This window comes from Rhodnius prolixus, unplaced genomic scaffold, assembly GCF_049639745.1.
Source record: "Rhodnius prolixus isolate KJV_2025 unplaced genomic scaffold, Rpr scaffold_18, whole genome shotgun sequence".
Lineage (NCBI taxonomy): Eukaryota > Metazoa > Arthropoda > Insecta > Hemiptera > Reduviidae > Rhodnius > Rhodnius prolixus.
Window position 1 is genome coordinate 2854861 of NW_027411636.1, and position 27318 is coordinate 2882178.

A 27318-nucleotide genomic window follows, 5' to 3' on the forward strand; every position below is an offset into this window, starting at 1 on the left:
CCAACTGGCATTATTCTTCTTCTTGTGATACGAGTATATCCTTTTCAAAGAGAGCGAGTTGAGGAACTCATGCTGCATGTGCCGTTTCATGCAGTAGCATTTCCTCAAATCATTATCCATCCACGAGATTCTGCTTTACCCAGCTTCTTTCTCTCTTGCCAAGATCTACCATCAATATATTTTTGGACTTAACCGATAAGATTCATCTTCAGCCCCCAAGACAATGTTGGTTCATCAGTTTTTTTGACTCCCCCAGTCTAGATCCACCATGTTCTGTGTTAACTCGAGTTTTGGATTGTTCACTCTCCCTATGAGTGCCAGTATCGGAAAATCCCCAGAAAAGATGATGCCAACCCAATTCTTCTGAACCCTTTGAATCTATTACATTCCCTAGACATCGCTAATACTAGATTCGGCAACCTTTATGACTTTCTTCTAAGGATTAACTATTGTTTAACTCCTATCGCAAGGTATTCCGACTTCTGGAATTAAATTTTCCTTTCTAATTAAACGTGTAGAGTAACTGGGTGACTAGGAGATCTGAAAGTACTGGTAAAATCTTACATATAATTGAATATTTGATCTAAATTTAAGCTAGAAGTATAAGACATCCAAGGTTTTTTTTTTCTTTTTATTCATTTCAAAATTCTGTTGCAGTGCCATAGCAGGAGATGCACTGGCCCATCCAGGCAGCGGTACTAGTCCTCTGTATCGTGACCTGTGCGGCACAAGGAAGGGGTTCCAGAAGATTTTCATCTCCTACATCGGAAGAAGCTATTGCCGTAAGAAATTTCTATTTCATATGTTTCAAGTGAAACCTGTAATTTTTAAGAATACACTGATATTCATTTTCAGCATGTTGTTATCAGCTGGTTGAACAGAATGGTTGTCTAATCTGGGGGAGAATGTTGCATAAGCTCTGGGTCGTAAAAACCATTGACTGTATACTTTTTTGTTCAAGCACTATTCATTTTTGCACACGTTGAGTGGAACTTGATAGTCATGTTAATAAGGAAATGAATTCTGGAGGCTGTGCAGTATGTCTCGAAAACCGGATAATATGTTTATTTTTATTATCATAAGATTCTTAAATTTGTTATGTTATTCCATTTAGGTATGCAGCCACCACACCCTGAACTTGCCGTCGATTGTCCAACCTTGGGGTCGAAGGCCTTTAAAAACAATATACTACTAGTTATATAAGATTATTAATGCACGATTCCAGTAACTATGTGATACTTGCAGAAACCAACATTCTTATAATCCTGTACTTACTCTTACTGTTCGCAAAAAAGTTTCTTACCGAAAATATCCGGTTTCCTGAGTTCCAAAAAGTGGTTTTAGGGAAGGGATTAGCTATGAGGTTAGCATACTGGACTCCCACGCGGAGGTCCCGGGTTCGAGTCCAGCAGCTGACCCTTAGATTTTCTCTTCCTAGGAGCTTCTTACAGCTCACTGTCCGGTGATGGATAGTGTTGTCTGTAACGAGAGAACACTGTCCGGAGGCCGGCAGTGCACTGGAAAAAGCTCCGGGCGCTAATAACCTCAGATGTTGACGCGCCTTAAATCATAAAAATAATAATAATATTTAGAAAATCAATTACTATTTCCTTTAATAGGCAATATGATATATGAAGTAGATGAATCCTCGAGAATTCTTTCGAAGTTTAGACGAGCCAGTCTTCGCTGAATGAGTGACTAGGGTTTTTTTTTTTCTTTAGAAAGCTGAAATCAGTGACTTATTTGATTTAGTGGGTTCATGTCTTTTCTTTAGTGTTACAATACAAATTATTTCTTTTGTATATTTGTTTTTTTTTTTTACAGGAGGAAGATGTACAAAAAAACCATAGGTTTCAAACCAGACATGGGACACGAACAGAAATCCGAGGAAATGATGTGCCCGCGGCAAGAGAACTCCCTTCTAGACAAACAGTATCAGAGGTAGCGTCTACTCGCCGATCTCATACACCAAGAACTGACAACGAATTCACTAGAATACCGTCGAGAACAGCGACTAGACAGCGTACAGAATCGTCCAGTACAAGGCAATTTCTATCCAGAAACAATAGACCAACGGAAGCGCCTTCACGTAGGCGATCTGATAATGATATCAGTACAGAGGAGGTGTTCACTAGAGGGAATGTTCGTACAAGAAATCTAGAGAAGACAAGAGCTTCAGCTTTTACGAGTCGAGGAAGCGCAGAACAAGAATCAACAACTTCTGGTCAATATAGTAGAGGAAGAAACTTACCATCAAGAGATAGAGATGCTAACAATCAACAAGAAAGACCTGCTAGTCAAGTAAGACCAAGAAACGGAAACTTAAGACAATCTGAACCAAATCAAAGTCGGGCTGGTAGGGGTAGAAGTCTTGTTCTTGAAGAACCGCCGACTACTCAGTCAGTAAGATCCAGAGGTAGAGGATTGGAGAAAGCTGTGGATACCAGGACATCTAGATTTGGTGATACTAGGTTGAACAATGTCAGACGAAATGAAAGTAACAGAGTTGCCAGTAGTCGAACTAGTGATGAACAGGTTAGAGATAATGCTGCTCCAAGATCCAGAGGAAGGAATGTAGGACGCGGAAGAAATTCCGTTCGTAGTGAACCTTCACCATCACCAGAAGTTGACACCATTAGTACAAAGTTAGCTGAGGAAATTCCAGCATCAAGTAGCGAAATACCTAAAGATACCTCCATCCAAGATCAGCTAGCCAGTGTTAATGGGGCTCAAGGATTTGACTCGCCAATTACGCAAACCTTAGTGGAAGCATCTTCGTCAGAAGTACCTTTGGAACAAAGTACGAAGAAAAATGGAGGAAATGGAATCACGTCAGACTTAGTAGCGACAGAAGAACGACTAAAAGAGGTAAGCACATCCAGAATCGCCTCAGAGCACACTACTAGAATTTCTGCCCGAGGTAGGACCAGAGCTAGAAATGATGTTAGCCGGACAAGTGACCAAAGATCAGAAACAGAATACGAAGCCAATCCAAGAACTGGCCGCAGAAATTCACAAAGATTCACTACAAGATCGCCTGTTTCAAGTCGTACTACGGTTGAAAGACCTGCAGGACATCTGAATGGTAGAGGAAGATCCAGGGATTATAGCTTCAGAGTTGATACAACCAGAAATGGTCGTACAGAACCGGAAATCACCACATCAAATAACAGAGCCAGGAGCCATCTGTATCTACAGAACTTACAAACTAGTAGCAGCAGCACCACTGCGAGAGCAATAGTAGATGGCCAAACACAGAGCTATGATATCGCTCCGTTGACCTTTGAGAAAACGAAAAACTTACCCGCTGTTGGCGTTGAAACTGAACTGAACCAAGTGGTGGCTGATTCTGAAATTCAAGCGAACAACGACAGCCCTACGACAAGCAGCAGTACGACGACGTACAAGCCACCCGATACCACAGAGCATTCAGTGCCCAGTCTGCTGGCCAGGAAGTTGGGACGTGGAACGGCGAGAGCATCTAAAACGGAAGTAATTAGTTGTACATGTTATACTAAAGCTGCTTGCAATTTTGTAAACTGTCCGCAAGTGTAAAACATTAATATTTCAAAACACAATTTTTTAAAAAAATTCTTTATAAATATAAAGAATAAATTTTTAAACCCGAATTTAAGGCTTTTTTATTTATTTTTCTATAAAATTGATTTATTTTCTTTTTCATAAATAGGCATTCAGTTGGTTATAACAGTAGAATAGCCTTCCAAATCGCCAAATTCAGATCATTTTCAGGCTATTTTCAGTAACAAAAAAATTAACAGCTTCAAAAATTTCACAGAAAGGCACAAGGCTAAAAGATTTTGCCTAAATTCAAATGAAATTCTTTGGTGAAAGTCTAGAAAGATGAGGTAAATTTAAACCAAAAAAAAATTATTTTGGTTCGACATTCTATGGTCACACATACATCATATCTAGATTTTGGAACCGTAGCATACTCTGAAACGGTATATCTAAAGAAGAGCTTAATTTTCCCTCCTCACAAACCTCGGAATTTATTTGTACAGAAATGGCACTTAAGAGATGGGAATAGCCTTCTCGTAACACTCGCCTCCGTGATATTCCAGATGCGGCATTAAGAAGTTGAGTGTTTCCGAGGACGGTATACCTGTACATCCCTCCAACCTAAGTTGGAGAACCCAGGTTCTCTAAGGATATCCTCAGAAATGCAGGCAATTAGGGGGTAACCATTTTGTCGTGCCAGACAATTGTCCCCTTGAATCCCTAGGGAAATATTATGAAGAGGAAATCTGCTAAATAGGGATAATATCATATTCTGGCAAAAAGTTAACGCCCACTCAAATCAACGGTTGCCAAGTAAGGTTACCTACTTCCGAGGAATAGCCTGATTCCCCGTTCTTGAGCACGAGTTACACACTGAGAGACTACACGTTTGAAATGCTCCACCCCTAACAATCTTTCTAATTAGCTTTCCTTAATCGAGGAAATTGAAAATGTTATGAATGTTGGTAAATCGGGAAGAAGTCTTTGTAGACACATATTTTTACAGATAACTGAAAAGGAAGGACTTAGCAAAAAGATCTTGGTATAGGGTTGCCAACTGCCCTTTTGGCGCCTTTTGTCCTTTTTTTTCAGATATTATACGCACAAATCTAATTTATTTTATTGTATTTTTGATTTAAGTTCTGACTTCCAAGACTTCTTCATTTGGCGTGTTGTTTTTCTGTTCTAACTGAACTGAATAAGTCAACAGGTTATTGATGTAACGATGAACTTTTCATGAATAAGTATTTAAGATATAAATGTACCCAGGCCAGATTACAGACGGGTGGAGAAGGGACTTTTCCCCCGGCCCCGGAGCCGGAGTCTCTGCAAGACCACCTAAAAAAAAACATTACACTCATTCCTGGGCCCCAAAAATCCTGTAGACGGCCCTGAATGTACCTAATTTTTTTAGGGTGTCCTTTTTTTGGAACTTTATAGAGTTGGCAACCCTATCTTGGTACTATCAAGTACTTTTACAAGTCAGCACTTTATCTCAAGATCTAAGAGATTTCACAGAAGGTGATTACATTGTGATTATACTTTACGTTCAAACAATTGGCGATTAGGAAGGTTATATTCTACTTTATAACCACACAAAATCATTAGATAAGTAAAGATGAAAGTTTAATCAAAAACTATCAAGAGGGCATAAATTCGTAAATCTTTTATTAAAATCTTACAATGTAATTAGATAAAAGAAAAATAGGCTTAGTATATAGATTTTTCACGTACCTTTTACTAATTACATTTAAACCAACTTTTTCTCTCGCTAGTTTAAAACTTTCCCTTATGTTTTCTAGGCGTTAAACATCAAAAAGGAACGAACTGACGAAGTATCCGATGATGATAATTATCCAGAGGTGTATAAACAGCTCAAGAAATCTGGAACTAATTCCAAAGAGATACTGGTATTTAATTAGAAAACAGAAATCAAAGCAAAAAAAAACAATAAAACTAATAAAACTTTTGTCTGATTTAAAAGTATGAAACTTATAAAAAAATTAATAAATAGGTCTTATTCGTTATTTGATGTTTAAAGTGACAAACCGTTACTAGATTAAACCTTCTCTCTAAGAAATTTGTACATCAGCGCTCCATAGGAATGTAGAGTAAGGTTGTGGCTAACCTGGAGAGGGATAACCTTCATCTCGAACATATGTATGTTGTCATCAACAGCATTTTCAAAAATAATTATATTAATTCTAGAATAATTAAAGTTTCCGAGAAGTATGAATATAAATAAAACACCACCAAAGATTACTTTAATTCCATTCAATGTTGAAATTTGTCCTAAATTTTTTCAAAAAATTAATAAATAAAAATAAAAAAACATTTTATTTTTGACTATACGTTGAATACGAATTTCGCAGATATGAGGAACGTCAAAAGTTTCCAGATTTTCAAGAGTTGATTTTATGATTATGCTTTTATATCAATAAATGTGTGGGGCCGAAGGTAAATTCAATTTTATGTGATATCGTTCACGCCGCCGGATCATCTCAATCGTCAAATCAGGAGGTTCAGGGGTTTACGTATTTTCGAAATGCCTGTCTTTCTAAGGGTACGTTCACAACGGAGCTGTGAGCATGGATGATAGGAGTGATGCATCAGCGCTTAAAGAAAAACATAATACATTAAGAATGTGAGCGTGCACAACGAAGCTGCGACTAGTGGACTCATACGCGCTGCTATAAACGAGCATAGATGATAGAATTAAATTTTTCATTTTTCTGCTAGCTGAACTCCAGTATCGGAGCTTCAAAATTAATTAGTGCTGTTGACTATACGTTGAATACGTATAGTCATTATTTTTGATTATTATTTTATTATTTACTTTTAAACAATATTTTGTTTTTTAAATCGTGCTTACATTTATTTTCATGTGTATTTATTTGTTGTTTTTTTTTCAATAAAATCATTACTTACCTAAGAGTAATCACTAGTTTTTCTTCTATGGTTATAGGATTTCCATGACAATTTTTCCAAAGTTTTCTTAATTTTGACCTTAATTTTTCTAAAATATAGTCGAATGTGGGTGGACCCATCCTCACATATTCAAAAAAACGATCCGGATAATTTCTAAGTTCCTTATATAAATAGTGAAATTCACCCAAAGTACTTCGTTTTTTATTTATGGGATGATACATGATATTTTCTAAAGCGTTTTTTCTTTAAAATATACCATTTTGTTGCTTCTTCACTACTCAACATGTTGCATGTATCACAGCTCCGTTGTGCACACTAATCAGCGATTATATTTTACTCTATCAGTTATCATCTCCGCTATCGTCTATGCTCACAGCTTCGTTGTAAACGTACCCTAATAGAGGAGATAGCAAAATTGAATAGCTCCAACTTAATCAAATCCCGTTAAACAACTAACCGTTGTAGGCTCTATAATAAATCGGTTAAAGAATGAGTAAGTTAGTACCCAAAGGAGTACCAAGAGCCCACTAGAAATGGCCAGTCCATGTTCCTTGAATGGAGCTTTTGCTAGCTCTCTCCATAATTGATCTGCTTTAGCATAACTACTACGTACGAGACAACGTAAAGAGAGAAAAACTAGTCCAAAAAACAATTTGGGGGAAAACTAATATTAAGTACTAAAATTTGTGAGCCCAATATTTGTAAGATCTGAACCATGTGTAAACTACTAAAGCAACACTGAAAACTCTATATAAGCTCACCCAGTTTCGAACGCAGTTGAACTGAAGTTACAAGAGCCAGTCCAACTTAAGTTCTGAAGTGAAAGAGTTTTTTCAGTAAATGCATGCTTGTTCGTCAGCATTTATACCAGGATATTTATTGGGCTCTAAGCGGTCAGAATCGACCAATCTAAGCGCCCCAAATGGCCGTGGAGGAAGCTACTGCAATTACATGAATAAAAAAAAAATGCTTGCATGAAATTTAGTTTAGTAAAAGCTAATGGTAGTGAAAATAAGCCGAAAAGCTTTCGGCGGAAAACTATATCGAAATAACTTGAGAGGATTTTATATTATGTACAAAGAATTGTGTTCTAGTAAAATTTGATGTCAAATTTAAATACATCAATTTTCGTAAATTTAGCACAATGCATGTAGCACGAAAATAGGTTATATAAAAAAAAAATTATATATTCCAAAATTTTAGAACAAAAATAATGTTAGCTACTAATAACGAATAAGACCTATGTATATTTTTTAACGAATTATTATTATTTTGTGTTCAGCTAATTCATATATTAATCATTTTTGTTATGTTATGCATGCTGCTATTTTATTATTTACATCATTTCTAATTAATCATTGCTAACATCATTTGCATTTTGTTTTCTCAATCAAATGACTAACCTATGACTAACAACATTTCACAATTTTTTTGTTGTTGTTTTTAATGACCATTTTATTTTAACATTATTAATTACATTTCGAAATTAAATTACATTCATAAAACAAAGCCGTAGATTAGAATATCGTAATCACAATCGATTCCATCAAACCATCAGTTTTCAATTATAACCTTCCCCCTGTTTTCATTTTTTAATAAACAATCGCACACATTGTTTACATTTTTAGTTTCACATTTACTAACCTAAAAAAAAAAAAATGCATAAATATCACATTTATCTAGCAAACATTGCCTTCACTTTCATCTTATTTTTCTGCTTTTCCAAAAATCCGTTAGCTCACTTTTCCGTAGACCAAAACAATTATGATGATGTAGCTAATTAATTTTGTTTTTCCCTACAAAAAAAAACAAAAAACCTACAATATTTTTACAGGCATTACTGAAATCTCGGAAAAAAATGCGTGAGGCACTTCAGAAAACCAAAAATACTTACCTGGAAATTACCACATCTTCGGTAATAAAATTCTTCCCACTCTGTACCACCTTTATTATTTATTATTTTATTTATTTATTCTGTAATTTAATTTTTTTATTTTTGTAAATACATTTTTAGTATGTAAATATGTAACAAAACTTTTAACAGGGTGAAGAACAAACTAATCTTTTGTTTTGTAAGGTTTTCTTTTTCTAGTCTTTAAATTGGGGAAATTTTTAATTTGTTTTTGTGTTCAGTCTTTCTTTAACCAACAAAAATTAACAAATTTATTAAATTATTAACTTTGTAAATATTTTGAGTGATATGATTAAAAAGTATATTTGAATATGGCACTCAATACTCAATTTTAAGTATACCTACTTGAGGATGCGGCAGAAAAGTATACGACCTATTTAGGTTGGGGATTACAGGGAACTAATTCCAAGCTTTACAGCAGGAAGTTACTCCTTCTTAGGCGCCACTTCCACAGCCATTAAATCGTTGCCAAAAAGAACATCGCGTCTTATTTGTCTTTAAGACTCATATTCAATGGATGAAAATATCACAGATACTTATTTATTTGACTAGGGCAGGGGTCGGCAACCTATTTCAAGTAGAAAGCCATTTTTCCTTAAATGATTTTAATAAATTTTACCAAGAGCCGCAAGGATGATAGACCTATGTAAAAAAAACTCTTTAGATCATTTGTAACAAATAAATAATAACTAAACCTGTGTTTGAATGAAAGTATTGCATAATTACGTACTTTATTTTATATAATTCTATTCCATTTCAAACCTATCACATTTGAAATTCTTTTTGAAAAAATATCATTACTTTAATAAATGAATTTTTCATTTCTTTTAATAAAATTAAAATATACAATATATTTTGGGAAGGCTGAGGAGCCTTTTGGATAAAAGAGCCGTATGCGGCTCCCGAGCCGCGGGTTGCCGACCCCTGGACTAGGGCTACCTAAAAGCTCGAGGTTTACGACCACAAAATTACATCCTCTTTAGATCTTTTTAGATGCCTTCACATCAGTAATATTGTGAAGATGCGAACGATCAACCACAATGATAGCCAAACTATCTCCTAATGACCCGTGGTGTAGTTTTCCATTCAGAAAGTTTGCTATTATTATTTTCTTTTTGTTCCAAAAAATATTCGAGCACATTTCTGCCGCAGAATTGAAAAATGTATGTAACCAATTAGGGAAGTAAGTGAGCAAACTTTATCGTGCTCAACGAATATATAAATGTTTTTACTCATATCACCCAAATTTGAAAACTAAATAAAGTTTTTTGCATGTATAGAAAAGATTTACTTAAAAAATTTAACCAGAAAATTAAAAATTTTTAGGGAACCCCAAAAACGGAAAAAATTGAGACAACCAGACAAGATAATAACCCCAAAACTTCTTCCACAACTTCTACGTCACCATTGTACAATCCTAAATCGAATTTCAGATCGAATTTCCGGAAAAATTTGTTATCAAATCGTAAATTTGAATCTAGTACTACGCCGCAAAATCTTTTAAGAAAAAATGAAGCACTAAAAGAACCATTATATAAAGAAAGTTCAAATAAATCTAGCTATAAAAATCAAGAGAAAGAAGAATCAAAAAACTTAACACAATCCGAGGAATCTGGAAAAGATTCCTCGGATTTGTTAGACAGACGAGCAAAGTTGCGGAATAGATTTAGAAGTCCCTTGGAAAATGCTGAACTCATTAAAGAAATAAACAGAAATAAAGATGGTGGAAAACCAACAGATGAGGAAAATGAAAAAGAAGAACCAATCCCAGAGAGAAAATCACCACGATTTAAACCGAAAATCACATCCACACAAACTACGGAGAAAATCATCCAAGAGATTATCCAAAGGAATATAAGATTAAATTCCAAATATGATCAACCAAAACAGCTAGTTGAACCATCATCACAAATTGAAAAAGTCGATCGTGGAAATATAAATAAATTTACAAGTCGTCATTTTCCAACAAGAAATACTGAGAGATTTACGAAAAAAGTCACTTTAAGAGATAATGAAGAAAGTCTTGAAATTAGCGGTAGTAACAGGGATAAAGAAAATATCTATTCACCGGAAAAAGGGAATACAAGATACTCCCAATATAATGAGAGGAAACCTAAATCAAACGACGATCAACAAAGGAAGGAAATACATGACGATAACGAACAAGACGAAATATCAGAGAAACCAAAAAGAGATAAAGAATATACTAGATACTCACATTATAATGAAAGGAAACCTAAATCAAACGACAATCAACAAAGGAAGGAAATACATGACGATAACGAACAAGGCGAAATATCAGAGAAACCAAAAAGAGATAAAGAGTATACTAGACACTCACATTATAATGAGAGGAAACCTAAATCAAACAACGAACAACAAAAGAAGGAAATACATGACGATAACGAACAAGACGAAATATCAGAGAAACCAAAAAGAGATAAAGAATATACCAGATACTCACATTATAATGAGAGAAAATTTAAATACAGCGACGAACGCTACAATCAACGAAAGAACGAACGTCGAGACGATAACAACCAAGATGTAATAACAGAGAATCCAAAAAGAGAAAAAGAATATACTAGACACTCACATTATAATGAGAGAAAGTTTAAATATAGCGACGAACGCTACAATCAACGAAAGAACGAACGTCGAGACGATAACAACCAAGATGTAATAACAGAGAATCCAAAAAGAGATAGTAATAAAGATAATTCAAGATATACACATTATAATAAAAGAAAATTTAACGATCGCTACAATCAACGAAGAAACGAACATGAAAACGTTAACGAACAAGAGGAAATAATAGAGAAACCAACGACAACGAGAACAAAATCCGATATAAACGGTCTATTAGATAAATTAGAAGGAATGGCGTTAACTGAACGCTCGATTAACGAGAAACAAGAAAAACCTTTTTACACACAACGAAACAGGGCGAAAGATTTGGAAAAATTCACAGCATCTGATAAAACTGTAGGCCAAGATAGAATACATGAATCAACCACTAAAAAGTATGAATTACTTGATAAAAAGAATGAAGCTATCTATAACAGGCGATTACCTTCTGCTAAAACAGCTGATGAAAGAGGTTAGTAGTATTCGATGTTAACACTGATGGACAAGAAACCAAGATCACCTTCTGATTTTTCTTACATATTTTTCTAATTTAAACTCGGAACTTTATGCAGAATGTAGCAGGTTGAACTAGCTATTGAACAGAAAGTTTTACACATCCTTCATGTCAGAAAAGCTCACGGTGCGATTAACCTTAACCTTCTTAAAGAAAGAGACAAATTTATTTCATTTTTATAACGTTTCATGAATTTGTATCTGAAAAAATAGTCTCAACTTCCGAACGGGTAAGGTTATAGCGAATTTAACTAGACCAAATAAAAGAACATTAAACTTTTCTTAAAATGATGTCATCATTGTTATTAAAAAAGAGAGTATCAATTAAGAGCTTATAACTTGAAACAATAAATTAATTTTAAACAAAAAATAAAACAAAGACAAATATCTTTAAACTATTACTTTAATTTATTTAGAAAAATCACTAAGTGAACGGTTTCTTGTCCATAAATCGAGTAGAAGAAGTCAATTTTTGATTTGTTTAAACAAAAATATATCCTGGTATAATGGATTGAAATAAACAAAACAGAAATACTTACAGGAAGAGAAGGTGATAATAATAAACATGAAAAACTGCTGAAAAATGCAATAAATAATAAGGGAAGAACAACCAATATCCCTTACGTTCCTTCAATACAAAATTTCATCAGAAGCAGTACTACCTTACCACTGCCATTGTCTAGGTATTATTCACATCTTAATATAACTATAAAAACAAAGAAAATTATTTATTAAAAACTATCTAAAATCACAGGCTTAATTCAAGAAAAACATCACTAGAAAAACTATTAGTTGAAACAGAAGATTTAACTGGGGATACTTCAGAAAATCATGGCCTAACTATAATTGATGATGAGGTAATAATAACAATAAATGACTTTGTGTTTGTTTGTCTTTAAGAGATCAAAAATGTAGGCCTAAAAAAAATAAAAATTGCTTAAGTAAGTCTATTATCTGAAATAATGCATAAAATGGCAAACTTATTTAAAGCAATTTAACTTATTTTACATAACCTACATAGATTTGTAAATGGATCGTATATTATAACCACAGAATAAACTCTTGAAAATACATCACGTGATACATTACTGCAAATAGTGACTTTTAATATGAAATTAATTTAAGCTACGTAAGTACATGTACAATTTCAAATTAAGGAACTTATTAACATTAACGCTGATAATTGAACTAATGAAATAATATAATTAAAAATTAATTAAACTGACAAAAAACTTAAAAATTATTTATTTATTTTTAACATAACAGTTTTTACTGAAAAATATCTCAGGACTGGAAAGTTAAATCATCCTTGCTTAGTGCACTGTTGAATCAATGGTCTTAAATTTGAGAGATTAGATAGTTACTAGCACCCTTCATGTAAGAATTATCTGGAACGATATCACTGGAGTCAAATTTTGGGAGAATGTCTTGAGAATTTAGACAAGAAGGAGTGAGCAATCAAGCTGTAAGGGTTACATCCCTAACTTAACTAACGTCTAGGGCACCACAATCCTTCCCCTTAGGAGTAGGAGTCTCTTCCTTATCTGAATCTGAAGATTAGCATCGATCATTTTCTAAACAACTTTCTTTAGGATGTCTTGAGAGAACAACTAAGTTTCATTTAATATTAATTCATTTAATAATTCTCCTTAACCCTAATCAATTTTTTGCATCTCCAACTCAATCTATCCTTAAGATGGACTTTTTGCAAAAGTTTTTCAAAATCCTAATTTCTTAATCGTTCAATCACACTCAATACTTGTTTTCTAACTTTCCAAAACTGAGATATTTTTAAAAATTACCTTTCACATTATTTAAAAAAGCACATTTTTTTAAAAAAACTTAATACAATGGCTAATTAAATAATCTAATGTATTCATAATACTCGTATTCATATTTTTATTTTTTAAAAACAATCTAAACAATAGAGTAGATTAGTTTAAAATTTTATATAAAAATAACCAAAAACAGTGCCTCAAAAATTTATTTAATCAAATAATTGTCTCGGGTTTGATTCTGTGCTCTAATCACCAAAACTGATTACGAGGGGAACTACTTATATTTTGAGCCTTGGCAACACTGACTGTTGTCAGGTGCTATCTGACGTTTCCACTTGAAAGTTTCGACATTTTTGACCATAACCTTCTTCAGAACGTTTTGTTATTTGAGCGCGATTTGTATTGTTTATAGTCACTTTGTGAAAATTGTGTCTCAGCGAAAGAAATGGAATTAACTCGTGAAAATTTTCGTGCAATGATTTATTACGACTTTCGACGTGGATTTATCAAAGACAGGAGTGCATCGATCAACTTACTTCCACTTTTGGCGATAAAGCCCCATCCTTTGCCACTGTGTGAAACGCTGGTATAACGAATTCAATCGTGGTCGTCGTTCGCTCACCGACGAAAGTCGTGAAGGTCGTCTAAAATCAGTTGTTGTGTCAGAAAACATTGATGCTGAAAACCAGAGCATTTTTAGTTATATCAAATTTATAAAAAAGGTTTAAATTTTGTTTTATAGATTATAAACTTGGAAGTAAAGAGGTTATAGATTATATTATGAGGTTATAAACATGGGAAACATAAGTAAATACTAGACTTAAATAAAACAAAAAAAGTAATTGTAAATAAATGCCATATTATGCTCTATTTCACTTGTAGTTTTCAATGCAAATTGTACAAAAAAAATGTATTGTAAATCAATGTAGCGTATTCACTGTGAATTTGTATAATACACTTTTAACGTAAGCTAAATCCACATGTTGGTCATTCAAGTTCGAAAAGTGAAGTCAGGTTTTGAGTAAAAAATCTTGAAATAAAAGGATGGAAACATTCATCCGAAATCTTGATTGGAAAATCCAACATGACCACAATAATTATTCTAACGACTTAGGGCCTAAGTGTGGATTACAGCTTTTTTTGTACTGTAAACTGGTCATAATTGAAATTAAGCTGAAAACATACTGTACACTATTAAATGATACATGTTTTAGGACGGAAGTAATTACATTCCAAATATAAATGGAATCAGCATTGATTCTCTGGTATCTGAATCGGAAATATCTTTTGTATCAACTGAAGCTGATGAATATGTACGTAATATTTTGGTTTTTTAATTTAGTATAATATTATTTCTGAGGGATTATTTTGTAAATAAAGAAAAGGCGTTTTTAAAATTTACAGACAAAGAGAAAATCCAATCCTTCGAGAAAATTTCAAAAAAGCCACATCCAGAGAGTACCTTCACGAAAGAAAGGTACTACTGAACAGTATCCAACAACAAGCACTCAATCAACAATCCTAACCTCAACACTGACTACAACAGTTGGACAAGATTATGAAACTACAATACCAATTACTACTGTAGTCAAACAAGAAGAACAAGAGCAATTGAATGAAGTGAATCCAGAAAAATTTATAACCTCAGAAAGACCATATTTGACGAATGAAATCTTGCTAATTGTACCTACATCGTATGCTGCAACAAAAACTTATCCAACAACGGTTGAAATGACAACGTCAGCTGGAACTGTGCAAAGTAGGTTAGCGATTTCAACTACTTTACCAACAACAACGGCAACTACGGTTCCTACTACTACTACTACAGAGGCTACAACTACTACAACACCGGCAACCACAACTATAACCACCACACCGGCAACCACAACTACAACCACCACACCGGCAACCACAACTACAACCACGACAACTACAACACCGGCAACCACAACTACAATACCGACAACCACAACAACTACAACACCGGCAACCACAACAACCACAACCACAACTACTACCACCACACCGTCAACCACAACTACAACCACAACAACTACAACACCGGCAACCACAACTACAATACCGACAACCACAACACTGGCAACTACAACAACTTCAACTACAACACCGACAACCACAACAACGACAACCACTAAACGAACAACACCATACACAACTACTAAAGCAACAACTAAACCAAAACCAAAAACTACCAAAGCAACAACTAAAAAACCTACTACAACTACAACAAAGCGAACCACTACAACTAAACCACCAACTACAACAACAACTTCTACTACACCAAAACCAACAACTACAACTTCAACAACAATTAAAACAACCAAACATTCAACAAAGAAACCTACAACAACAACTACAACTACCACAGCTAAATCTGTTAAAAAACGTACAACGGCAGCAACAATAAAACCTACAATTACAACAGTGAAACCTTCCCCAAAAACAACAACAAACCGGCCAACTCCAGCAAAGGCTACACCAACTATATCTATAACGGCGACAAGTGCTGTTAGAGTAGAGGAACAACAACCATCTACACAACGAATTGTCACAATACTATCAACTCTAGCACTGCTGGCACAAAACTTCACCACACCCTCACCAAATCAATATGGCGAACTGAACACAGCTGATATACGCTCTTTAATTGATAAAACGACCCGCATCAGCAGCAGCAGAACATCGCTACCAACTGCGACAATACCCACGACTAAACCACTTGTCACTAGTGATTATCGTGTGTATGGACTGTTGCCAAATAACAATCTAGTTAGAAAACGTACTACAGAATCACCAAGAGATATACCTTTCATCATCTATGGCCTCTATCCGAACGGCACTATAGTGAGAAGATTTCCAAATGGTACAGTCATACCGGAAGAACGAGCGGAAGAAGAGAATGAAATTGTTGCCAGCATTGAGCCGGGAAATAGAGCATCGTTGGAAAGTGTGGTCAAGAAAGACAACCAATTGTCATATTTGTATCCAGTAAGTAAAACTAAAAATGTCATTACCAATACCTGGGCAATACGTGAATATTGTTACTGCTTTTTAAAAAAATAGGATTAAAACACACTCTAGATGGAGTCTTAACTTTTTTTTTTCGGCAGACGTTTGAAGTCTAAGAGGCAATTAGCAGCGCTAGTAAAATCAGCAACATTCAGTTTTAGCCATTATAGGGTAGTATTCCCCCTAAAACTCTATGAAGCTGAAATCTAGCTGAAACTTATCAAAACTAGGTTTTCTATTCCCAAGATTTTCCACCAAATGTTAAAGGGATCCTAGATGGATAGAGTCCAGGGAAGAGTTTGGCCATAAAAACTTGCGCCTCCAGTATCCAGAGTGTATTGTAACACCCGATAGTTACGAGTTCAGTAATATTCAGTGTCTAGTTGATGAAAACCAGGCCAAAGTATTAATTAGTACATAAATCGTGAGATAGCCGTAGGGTCTCCTCAAGCACGTGGGACTTAATGGTGGAAATGTACTTGCGTATACACTAGCGACACCCTGATAGCTTAGATCTAAAGAAGCAGAAAAATGTGGTAATAGGAAACAATTTACTCAATTTAGTATAAATTAACTTTAAATTTACTCCTTTTTAAATTAATTGAAGAGCTTCATTGTGTAGAAATTAATAAATTTAAAAACCCTAACTTTTTAGAAATGCAATTACGTCTAACGACTGAAATATACAGCTAAACAAAGTCAAAATGTTGACGACAACTAGTAACCATATCAAGCAGGAATAAATTAATTTAATGGACAACGTTCTTATAATTATGTTAGCAATGATTTGTTGCAAATGCCTTCTGTATCAGTAATAGTGTGACTTTTATTAAATCAAAATTATGAACAAAGTTGCGCTATTATCATATATGTCAGTGATGTTAAGATTCAACTAAAATAATCACGACATCTAGCGAATACAAAGTTGAGGTTATACCAAATTTGCAGGTTATGGAGAAAGTAATACTTTTGCGGCAAAGTGCTGCCTCATTTACAAGTTGCTTTTAAGCTCACAACATTCAGGATCCTCCTTGTTTAAGCACGAGTTAAATCTCATATTCCCTAGAATATTTTTCAAATTTCACTAGACATTTTTAAAATCAATTAATTACTTTTTCGAAATTATATCTTCAGCTTAGGCGCCATGGTAAATTAGCATTTTTGAGGCGAGGACTGCAAAGCTAAGATATCACTAAGTGGTACTGGGTTCGATTCCCGGTTTGGTTCTATTTAATGGTTATTCTACGAGAGATATACTATGAAGTAAAGTATGTTTGACATTCGCCTCCGTTCAGGACACCTAATTCGATAGTTGGACGTAAAGACCGTCTATAAATAAAGGCATTACTTTACTTTGTATTTTTATCTTTAGCTTAATAAGTTCTTTCAAAAAGCATTGGAACTTATAAAATCACTAATTAATTTATAACCTGCACATTTGGTAACACCTACACTGTAAACGCTTACGGAGGTCGAAAAATGTTTAGCCTTCTCTTATAGACTTAAATTCAAAACTCTTTCTGAACTAGAGGGTAAAAAACACTATTTTGCTCACTTGTGAACATTTTTTTATTTTAGGAATGGTATTCTACTACATCGTCTTCCAATACTGTAGATGACTATACACAAAGACCGTTTGTAACTTCTACGCCCTATAGAATTGACTTGAATGCCAAAATAACTGCAAAAGAAACTGTAATACAAAAAGTAAATACACCTAAATTCACATCATTGCCAATGTTAACAAACATGGATTTCCCGACCACAACACCATATACAGCAATAACTACAAAACCAAGCACCACAACAGTGAACTCAAATTTAACTACTACTACACTAACACCAAAACCAACAACCACAAAAATGACAACACCAAAACCAACAACCACAAAAATGGCAACACCAAAACCAACAACCACAAAAACGACAACACCAAAACCAACAACCACAAAAATGACAACACCAAAACCAACAACCACAAAAACGACAACACAAAAACCAACAACCACAAAAACAACTACACCAAAGCCAACAACCACAAAAACGACTACACGAAAACCAACAACCACAAAAACGACAACTGCAAAACCAACAACAAAAACAACAACACCGAAACCAACAACCACAAAAAGTACAACCAAAAAATCGACAACAAAACCAACAACCACAAAACCAACAACGCCTAAACCAAAATCCCCAGCGAAAAATGTATTAATGCCAACAACCAATAAACCGCCCACAACTTCACTGAAAACCACACCAAAACCACTTCCAACAACAACTAAATCCACAGTAAAAACAACAAAACAAAATAACACAACAATCATAGCTACTCCAACAAAAAGTAAAACACAAACAACAAAACAACCAGCAACTACTACGGTGAAACATAAACCACCTACAAAATCTACAACCAGTAGACCAACTACTGTAAAGAATAAAACTAAAAAGAAACCGTCTGCCACAACAACCCAAAAAACCACGAGTACAACTGTCATTTCTACCACGGAGAAACCCAAAGTGACTGCTCAAGATTTGAACGATTTGGAAATTCTTAGTAGAGTGGTAAGTTCTTATTTTTATTTAATTGATTGTGAGTTCAACTTCTTTTATTTTTGGTGTTTAACGGAAACGTTTTTATTCTCAGCTCGGCAGCGAAGAGAACAACCTTGCCTCGGATATATCTAAAAATGGTGGAGGCAATCTAGCCAAAGAGGTGAGTAAGAGTCTCATTACGGAAATGTATTAATTTCTCTCACTCCACTATAAGAGGAAGTATTGTAATCGTAAATATTTTTGATTTTGAGTTTCGTCGGCCATTTCCGTTTTGAGGTCCCCTGAATTAGAAAAGTGGTTTTCACAAAATTGTATCTGCGTACGTTATGGTGTCTGTATACACCGAAACTCAGACACGGAAAATCGCAGCAAGTTCAAAACTGATATTTCGTTTAGATGCCAATAGAGAACGCCACAATGAGGTTCCGCTTGATATTGATCAGGCGGAAGTTCCATTTTACTGAATCTATCTTTCAATTTCTTGGATTTTTTTTTTCGAAAAGGCTCCGTTTCCTGTAAACTTGATGTACTAGTTGCATACATCTAGATCTAAAACTTTTGTTTGAAACATTTTCTAAGGAAAAGTCGATTAAGGACACTTCCGGAAGTGAGAGCTTTTCCTAAAGTGCTAATTTTGTGGTATGCTTCCTTTCCACCCAAGTAATTTTATAAAAAATGAAATGTGGGGCTAAATTTTCAAATATACAGAAAATCGAGAAGGAAATGCCACTTCACTTCCATTTTTTAAAATAATTATTCTAAGATTTCCTTCCTTAACGACTTTTACGATTATATTTAAACTTCGTAAAGCTTAAGAAAAGTTATTAATAAAAATGTTACTTAATTATTTGTATTTTAAGGTCATTCAACTGGCGATAGAGAGGGCGCAAAAATCAACCACCATAAAACCGAGTAAAGTCTCATTGAAGGAAGACCTCCAGACATTATCCTCTACAAATGCACCAGTTCTGAGTGAGGTATGTAGTTTTAAGCCCCAAGTATCTGAAATTGGTCCATAACTTTTTATTTGATTAACAAAAAATCTCTAATCGTATTGGATGTAGTTTTCAGAACAAGGAACTACAGAAACATCATCATCTAAAACGACTAAGAATGGCAAAATTTCACTTTGGGTACTACCACCGGATGCTAGTGCAACACAAAAGACGAAAACAAGTACTGTACGTAGCAGTAGCTGATCTTCAGTAGTTTAATAGATTCCAATTACACATTGCGCACTGAAAAGATTTTTCACTTAAAAAAAAAACACTTTTTCTAATAGTAAATTCTAAATTACGAACTCCATGAATAATGAATGCCCAAACGTTTCACAAACTAAACCCAACAGCTGCCAGTTTGAAACCAACTGAAAGTTTTGGTGATTAAGAGGGTGTAACACGACATGTCTAAGAACAGTATGGAACCGAACTATTGGCTTGACGGCATATTTATAGTATTTGCCACCCACCAGCTAGAAGAGAGAGGGGATTAGTTTTGGCTCTGCTATCGAGGAATGTAATCTATTTCTAGGCATCAAACAGCCGAAGCTATCAAAGAAACGTTAGACCAAACCATTAACCCTAAGGGATGTCTCAGATGGGATGATCGCTTGAGGATGAGAAGGGAGGATCCTGAAAAATAAAAGCTTAAGAAATTGAAAGCTAAAACACTCTCTTTTAGATCGAATGAAAGTGAAACACTCTCTTTTAGATCGAATGAAAGTGAAACACTCTCTTTTAGATCGAATGAAAGTGAAACACTCTCTTTTAGATCGAATGAAAGTGAAACACTCTCTTTTAGATCGAATGAAAGTGAAACACTCTCTTTTAGATCGAATGAAAGTGAAACACTCTCTTTTAGATCGAATGAAAGTGAAACACTCTCTTTTAGATCGAATGAAAGTGAAACACTCTCTTTTAGATCGAATGAAAGTGAAACACTCTCTTTTAGATCGAATGAAAGTGAAACACTCTCTTTTAGATCGAATGAAAGTGAAACACTTTTATTTAACGAATAATAAAATAAAAACCAAAACCTAACAACTGGAGGATTGACTCTACAAGTACTTGTACCAGTAACTACGTACAACCTAAAATCACAGGAAAATTGTAAACAAAATTGTAAAAAGAAAAGAAAGTGTAACTGCGAAAACTAAATTTAGGTACTCACAATAGTGTGCAGTTGCACTGGCCAGGCAGAGGGTCAATATCCACATTACGTTTCATTATTGATGGCTAACCAATATCCAAATCATTACGTTTCATTATTGATGGCTAACCAATATCCAAATCATTATGTTTCATTATTGATGGCTAACCAATATCCAAATCATTATGTTTCATTATTGATGGCTAACCAATATCCAAATCATTATGTTTCATTATTGATGGCTAACCAATATCCAAATCATTACGTTTCATTATTGATGGCTAACCAATATCCAAATCATTAGTTTCATTATTGATGTTTCAACACTTCATGGAGGAGTATTGCTGTCCAGTCTTCAGTTTCCAGACTCCTCTAGTTTAAAATTATAATCCCAATATAGGCCAACAAGTTACACGATTCTAACCAGCAGATTTTTTGGGTTACAAGTTTCTCACTGAATTTCTTTGAAGAAACTGAAACAATGTCATTTAGATTTACCACAGATCACTAAAATTATGGATTCTTTCTCTTCTCCTGCTCTTCACGCACCGAATTATATCATCAATATTCATATTTATATTCAAATTGTAAATTACTAAATAACTAAAATTTTTAAAACAAACTTCAGTTCTGAGAAGAAAGATAGAAGAAGTTTTACTTCATGACAAGGAACTAGCCTTAAAGCGACAAATTGAAAACTTTTAAAAAGAGACTTTAGATTGAACAATGGCTTACGCAAATATCGTTTATACTAAGCAAAAATGTTTACCTTTTTTTTATGTTTTGCAGGTGCCATCTAACGAACTGGACCTCCTGAATGTAATATTGTCCACCCCAAGCGCTCTTGAAAATCTCTCTCCCAAGGAACAATTGCTGTTAGCAGTAAGAGATTTTAACTATCTGAAATCATAGCACACTAAATTAATATTTCATTCTTAATTTCCATTAAAAATTATCACAGATCATAGATAAAGATTTAGCTCTGCAAATTTTTAGAAATGGCTTTCTAAATTCTTGCATTTTTCAGAATTCTTCTCAAGACATGTTGGATTTAAGCAAAAATAAAAACATCTCACGACTTTCTTTAACTGACAAGTTGCCTACAATATGAGTTTTCTAGTCAAGGAAAAATCGTAGAAAAACTGTACCAAAAATATAAAAACAAAAATGTTGCCATAGTAACAAAACAAGAACCAATCCAGTCTCTTTCAATTTTGTTTTCTATTCCTTTTAATTACAAAAGACCGTAATACCAGAACGTTTCAAACATATGTTCAATTGTGCTGAAATACCTAAGCCAAAAAAAAAAAAAAATTAAAACGATTCTTTTCTTACTATAACCTATCACTTATATCCCTACCAACTGCCTTCCATATACATTAGTAAAACTATCGATACATCAACTTATAACTTCCTAATATACCAATTACTATATGTTTATTTTATTTTTCCTCACTTCTCTTTCTACATCATCACAATTAAAATTAAATTATTTGAAATTGTTAGTATCTGGAAAAACATATTCCTAACCAACCAGAAATCGATAAGAGTAGGCACGCGAGTCGTCAAATTGTTACAGCTGGTGGCTAGAACCAGTTCCATAATTGGAGAAAAATAAATGCAGTTAAGAGAAAGTCGTGACTTAAACATTGACAAAAACGTCAAAAAAAATTAAAAACTTAGCACTAGTGCTGCTTATCTATTTGATGTTTACTAAATTTCTTGTGATTTTTTTTTTTGTAGTGCTATAAATAAATCTCAGCGCTCCTATTGCTCATATTCATAACTACAGCCAACATATTCGCAGCCCATTTTCATGAATACTTCTTTGCTTAATATTATACTGTACTTCTTTTATATTTATATAATTTTCCATTTCATTTTTTCTCATCTTAAAACATAAAACAAAGAAATTGCCTTTACTAACTCATCAAACTGTGGCTTAAACCTGTGCTGCTGTTTAGGATGTAATAAGTTCGACTACTTTACCCAAAACTACGAAAAAGAAGAAAAAGAAAAAGCCAAAAACTACCACTACGCCTGCTCCGTCAGCACCCGCCTTTCCAATCTTACGAGCACTTTTTGGACCAATTAGGGTACTCTATCTAATCTCAGTTTCATTTTTGTATTTTATTCAATTTTTAACCATAAACAAGTTAACCTTTTTAAAAATGTAACAATTCTTTAATGATATTAATTTTATGACTTGTAAAAGCTAGGTGCACCCAGAAGTAAGTGGCTAAGTGCGAACTTTTCGCTTCTGAACTGAAGTTTTCACTCGAGAATTGCTACGACTATTTGACTTATTCCATCCCTTTGTTGGCATTTCCGCTTACCAACACAGTGTAGCACAGAGAATGTTCCTGGTCCTGGCAAACTGTCGTTTAATAAAGCTTTAGTTGTGGATGCCCTGCATTCTGCTACAATACTATCAGAATGGCCACCCAGGCAGACTCACTCACCCTAGAATTAACTAAGTAAGACTTGATAACCAGGAGAACAGCCTGCCATTGTTTACAAACTCTTTAATCTCAGCAGCCCAAATGTAATTTAACTAGCAAGTCTGAAAAGCCAGTTATTCTAGGCTTACTGAGATATCACTCCTCGGATAAACGTCGCAAATCCCGGCTCCCGTTCTTCTGTTGTGCAATCGTCCGAGAACCGCACAAGGACATGAGTTTAAAAGAGCTTAAAGATCATGTTACCTAAATTGTTATAGAAAACATTTTTTCGGCAACAATTTTATTGATTGTGTTGTGCCGTAAATGAAAGAATAAGTTTTCAAATGAAAAAAGTAATGTATTTAGCTAAAGCTGCTTGTAACAAATTCTGGGTGCGCCCCTGTTTAAAAAAAAAAAATAAATACATTTCTACATTTTAAAACTATTTTTTCTTAACGTTATGAACAATTAAACAAACTTGTTCCCTAACCAAATTTAACAGGGTGGAGGAGGACTGTTTCAAAATGGTGGATGGTTTCCAAGATGGCGAGGCAGAAATCAGCAGGTAAATAGGAATTAAAAACATTCAAACAAAATGAATTCAAAAATGCACGTGTAAACCAAGAAGAAAATGTAAATAATATTGGAAGTATTTTAAATGTTAAAATCCATCCATATTTGCCAGATGTGTTTACCAACACTGTAAAGTATTTTTCTGAAATTTATTCAAGAGGTTATCGAGCCGTGTAACACTGAACAAAATATGTTTCATAGTTCTAGGTTAGGTAGAGATCGTACAGATGCGTAAGGACGAATTTTCCGCGCCAGAATAACTAGAAAAAACCAAACGACTTCTCCTTTCACGCCTCTGGAAGTTAGTGAAAAATGGAGGTGGATAGGATGGCCAATTCGGTTTTTTAAAAAGTTTCAGTGTCTGTTCGAGTGACATTTAAAACGTGTACGTCAGGATTTTAGGATGTGGACGACCTCAATCGGTTTAATGAGAGAATGTTGGCTCAAACATAGGTCCATTTCAGGCTCCTAGTTGATTTCCTTCCTGCAACTGATCTAAGGATACATCCCTACAAAAAAAAAAGGTATCCTTTTCGTACAGTTTATGAACTGGATGAAGATACACCCTTTCAACTCATGAGGAATCATTTTAGGAATACAAGTGCAATTCTAGTTTTGTTTTTAACTCTAAAAAAGCCTTAGCGATTCTAGTTCTTTGCTGTGATCCAACCAAAGAACACAACGTTCTTTTTCACAATCTTTGAAGTTCTCTTCACTAATAATGTAGAAGATTCTTTGTACTTTCTTCAAAAAAAATTGGTAATTCTAAAAAGCCACAGTTAATCATTTTTTTAATAAAAGTAATAAATCAGCCTATTAATTAACTTCATTTTATGACGATGTCATTCATTTTATATTCTTTAAAAAAATAGCATCATTCATCGTACCTTCATTCACAACTGGGTTTTGTTTACAATTTAATTTTTGGACAGCTTTTTCATTGCTTGCCAATTAACCATTTGATAATGCTGCATGGAAACTAAAAATTTTCTTATTTTTAATGATTTACATCTAATACTTATTTACATAAATATATTTACTTCTTGTGCTCAAGCTTTTATAGTCATCAAAGTAGCTTTAATAAATTTTTTAAGTTTATTTCTTATGTTACTTTACCAAAAGCAAATTGTATGGTGGAATAGATTGTAGAATCCTTGTAAATTAAAATTACATTATGATGAATGCCAGGCACTTACACTTGGAGGTCTTCAAGGCGCTGGAACTCCGCCCCAAGGATCTTTATTCCGTCCAGCCACGACTTCCAGTCCAACTGATGTTTCTGCAGCTTTTGGTACTTTTGGTGCTGAAAGTGTAAATGATGTTGTTAATACAGGAAATATTAATGCGGCTAATTTAGGTGTACAGGTATTGTAATTGTGTGTTTCTTCATTTATTGATTTATGGGCAATGCCAATTTTTTAAAATTCGTAACTAAAATATAAGTCATTGCACCCTAACGTTAAAGCCATTAAATGATCTAAAAATTGATTATATAAAACTTAAATACAAAAATAAACGATAAATGAAAAAGAGATTCACCTCGAAACATGTATTTCCGACGAAATAATAAGTTCGTGATACTTTCCGTAAACAGAATTTAGAGGAAATAAAAATTGTAAATACTGATGCTAAAGAAAATGTTTCTTCAATTCCTATCAAATGGTTATTTTCATGGATAATTACACCTGTTTCAGGAGCCAGATCCAAATGCAGGAAATGGAATACTAGGAGCAGCTATTAATGTGTCCAGGGCTGTATCTCAGTTTATGGGATTTGTGATACAGGTATAGCTATTTTGTTACCACTTATGGATATTTTGTTACCAAAGCAAAAACTAAGCGGATGATTGCGTCATCTATCTGACTTCATGTTTATGATAAGTGGTATCTTTTGAACGAACAGTTATCGCTTTCTAGCAAGATTGTATATTATGAATATCACACGTGTATCATGTGATGATAAAAGTCGGAAAGAAAGGTTAGTCTATAAATCTGTGACGAATTAAGACTACTTTCTTCAGAACTTCAGACTACAAATAAGTAAAAATTTGAAAATCGATACTCAAAGGATTTCCTATCGATATAAAAATCGTACCTTAAAACCGATATTCCCGTTGAAAACTTTAAATCGATGATCTGTGCGATTAAAATACTTGTATCTTAACTTAGAAATGTTAATGAAAGTAAAAAATTATTAAAAATATTGTTAATTTATTGCAGGGAGCAACCCAATCATTCCAGAACTATTTACAGACCAGGACAAGAGCGCTTGCGCAAGCGCTATCCTATCCTCCAGCTTCTTCGTGATATTATAGCAAAATTAACTTGAAAAAAAGAAAGTGACTAAAGAGAAACTGAAGTAACAGGGTAACCAACTACTCTGTCCACATTTCGGACGAACATAAAATTATACAAGTAAAGATATTTATATCAGAAAATAAATTTTGATTTGAGCTGTGATTCTTTCCCCTCCCAAAATTTCTTGGTTCGTCTGTATTTTTGCTTTGTGAAGTGTATTTTTATTTCGTGTGTGTCTGTAAAAATAAATAAAATAAATAATTGTTACTAAATTGATGGATTGAGAATCCTTTAAAAAAAAAAATTACTAAAATAAATTAAATAAAATGACCTAACGAAATTCTTTGGTCATTTTAATGACTGCCTTTATATGTATGTAACATATAATAATTATTGTTAAAAATTTTTTGTATAAATAACTATTAAGTTAATGTAAAATATAAATTAATTTAATTTGTAAGTAAATTTTCTAAGATGAGAAAGATTAGTTCAGTTTTCTTAAAACTTTTTCATTCCTCCATTATTATTGTTATTTTTTGAAGAAAAAGGATGTTTAATTAACTGAAGATCGATAAATACAAAAAAAATCTGGTAAGAACTGTCAAAATACTTTTTCTTACAAAATTTCTCAGAATAATAAATCTTACATTTTCTACAAATACAAAATTTCAGAAATTTATTTTCGTTTTTTCTAAAAAATATTGTGTTATACATTGCACTGAAATAATCTTTTAAGCAGGATGCCAACTTTCAGATTGTGGTATATTTGATATCGATGTTGTATAGAGATCGATAAAGCGGGAGAGTGAGTGGACAAAAAGGTTATGTAGTACAGAGAAGGTAGAATAAAAAGTTCGATCTGTTAAGTGCATTAATTACCTGTTTTGAGAAGTATATATAATACAGCCGCCCAGTACTATCTTAAAACAAAGATTCACATTAAAATAATTTTAATAAATGTTAATGTTCTACAAGTATCATACACAAAAGTAGAC

At 33.8% G+C, this 27318-nt stretch overlaps 1 protein-coding gene across 4 annotated transcripts; it reads left to right on the forward strand.

Moving 5' to 3' along the window:
• Positions 1 to 657: 657 nt before the first annotated feature.
• LOC141462139 (uncharacterized) lies at positions 658 to 26337 on the forward strand. Of its 4 annotated transcripts, XM_074143751.1 has the most exons (19): positions 658 to 782; positions 1825 to 3492; positions 5322 to 5429; positions 8282 to 8362; positions 9686 to 11459; positions 12042 to 12183; positions 12255 to 12357; positions 14493 to 14591; positions 14683 to 16287; positions 17887 to 18873; positions 18956 to 19024; positions 19725 to 19841; positions 19929 to 20045; positions 21802 to 21894; positions 22977 to 23108; positions 23956 to 24018; positions 25215 to 25391; positions 25721 to 25810; positions 26246 to 26337. In XM_074143751.1, the coding sequence occupies exons 1-19, from the start codon at positions 672 to 674 to the stop codon at positions 26330 to 26332; spliced, it is 7623 nt and encodes a 2540-aa protein (XP_073999852.1). In that variant the 5' UTR covers positions 658 to 671; the 3' UTR covers positions 26333 to 26337. The 4 variants fall into 4 exon arrangements, with proteins under 4 accessions (XP_073999852.1, XP_073999853.1, XP_073999854.1 ...); XM_074143752.1 differs by lacking the exon at positions 23956 to 24018; XM_074143753.1 differs by lacking the exon at positions 8282 to 8362.
• Positions 26338 to 27318: the final 981 nt, after the last annotated feature.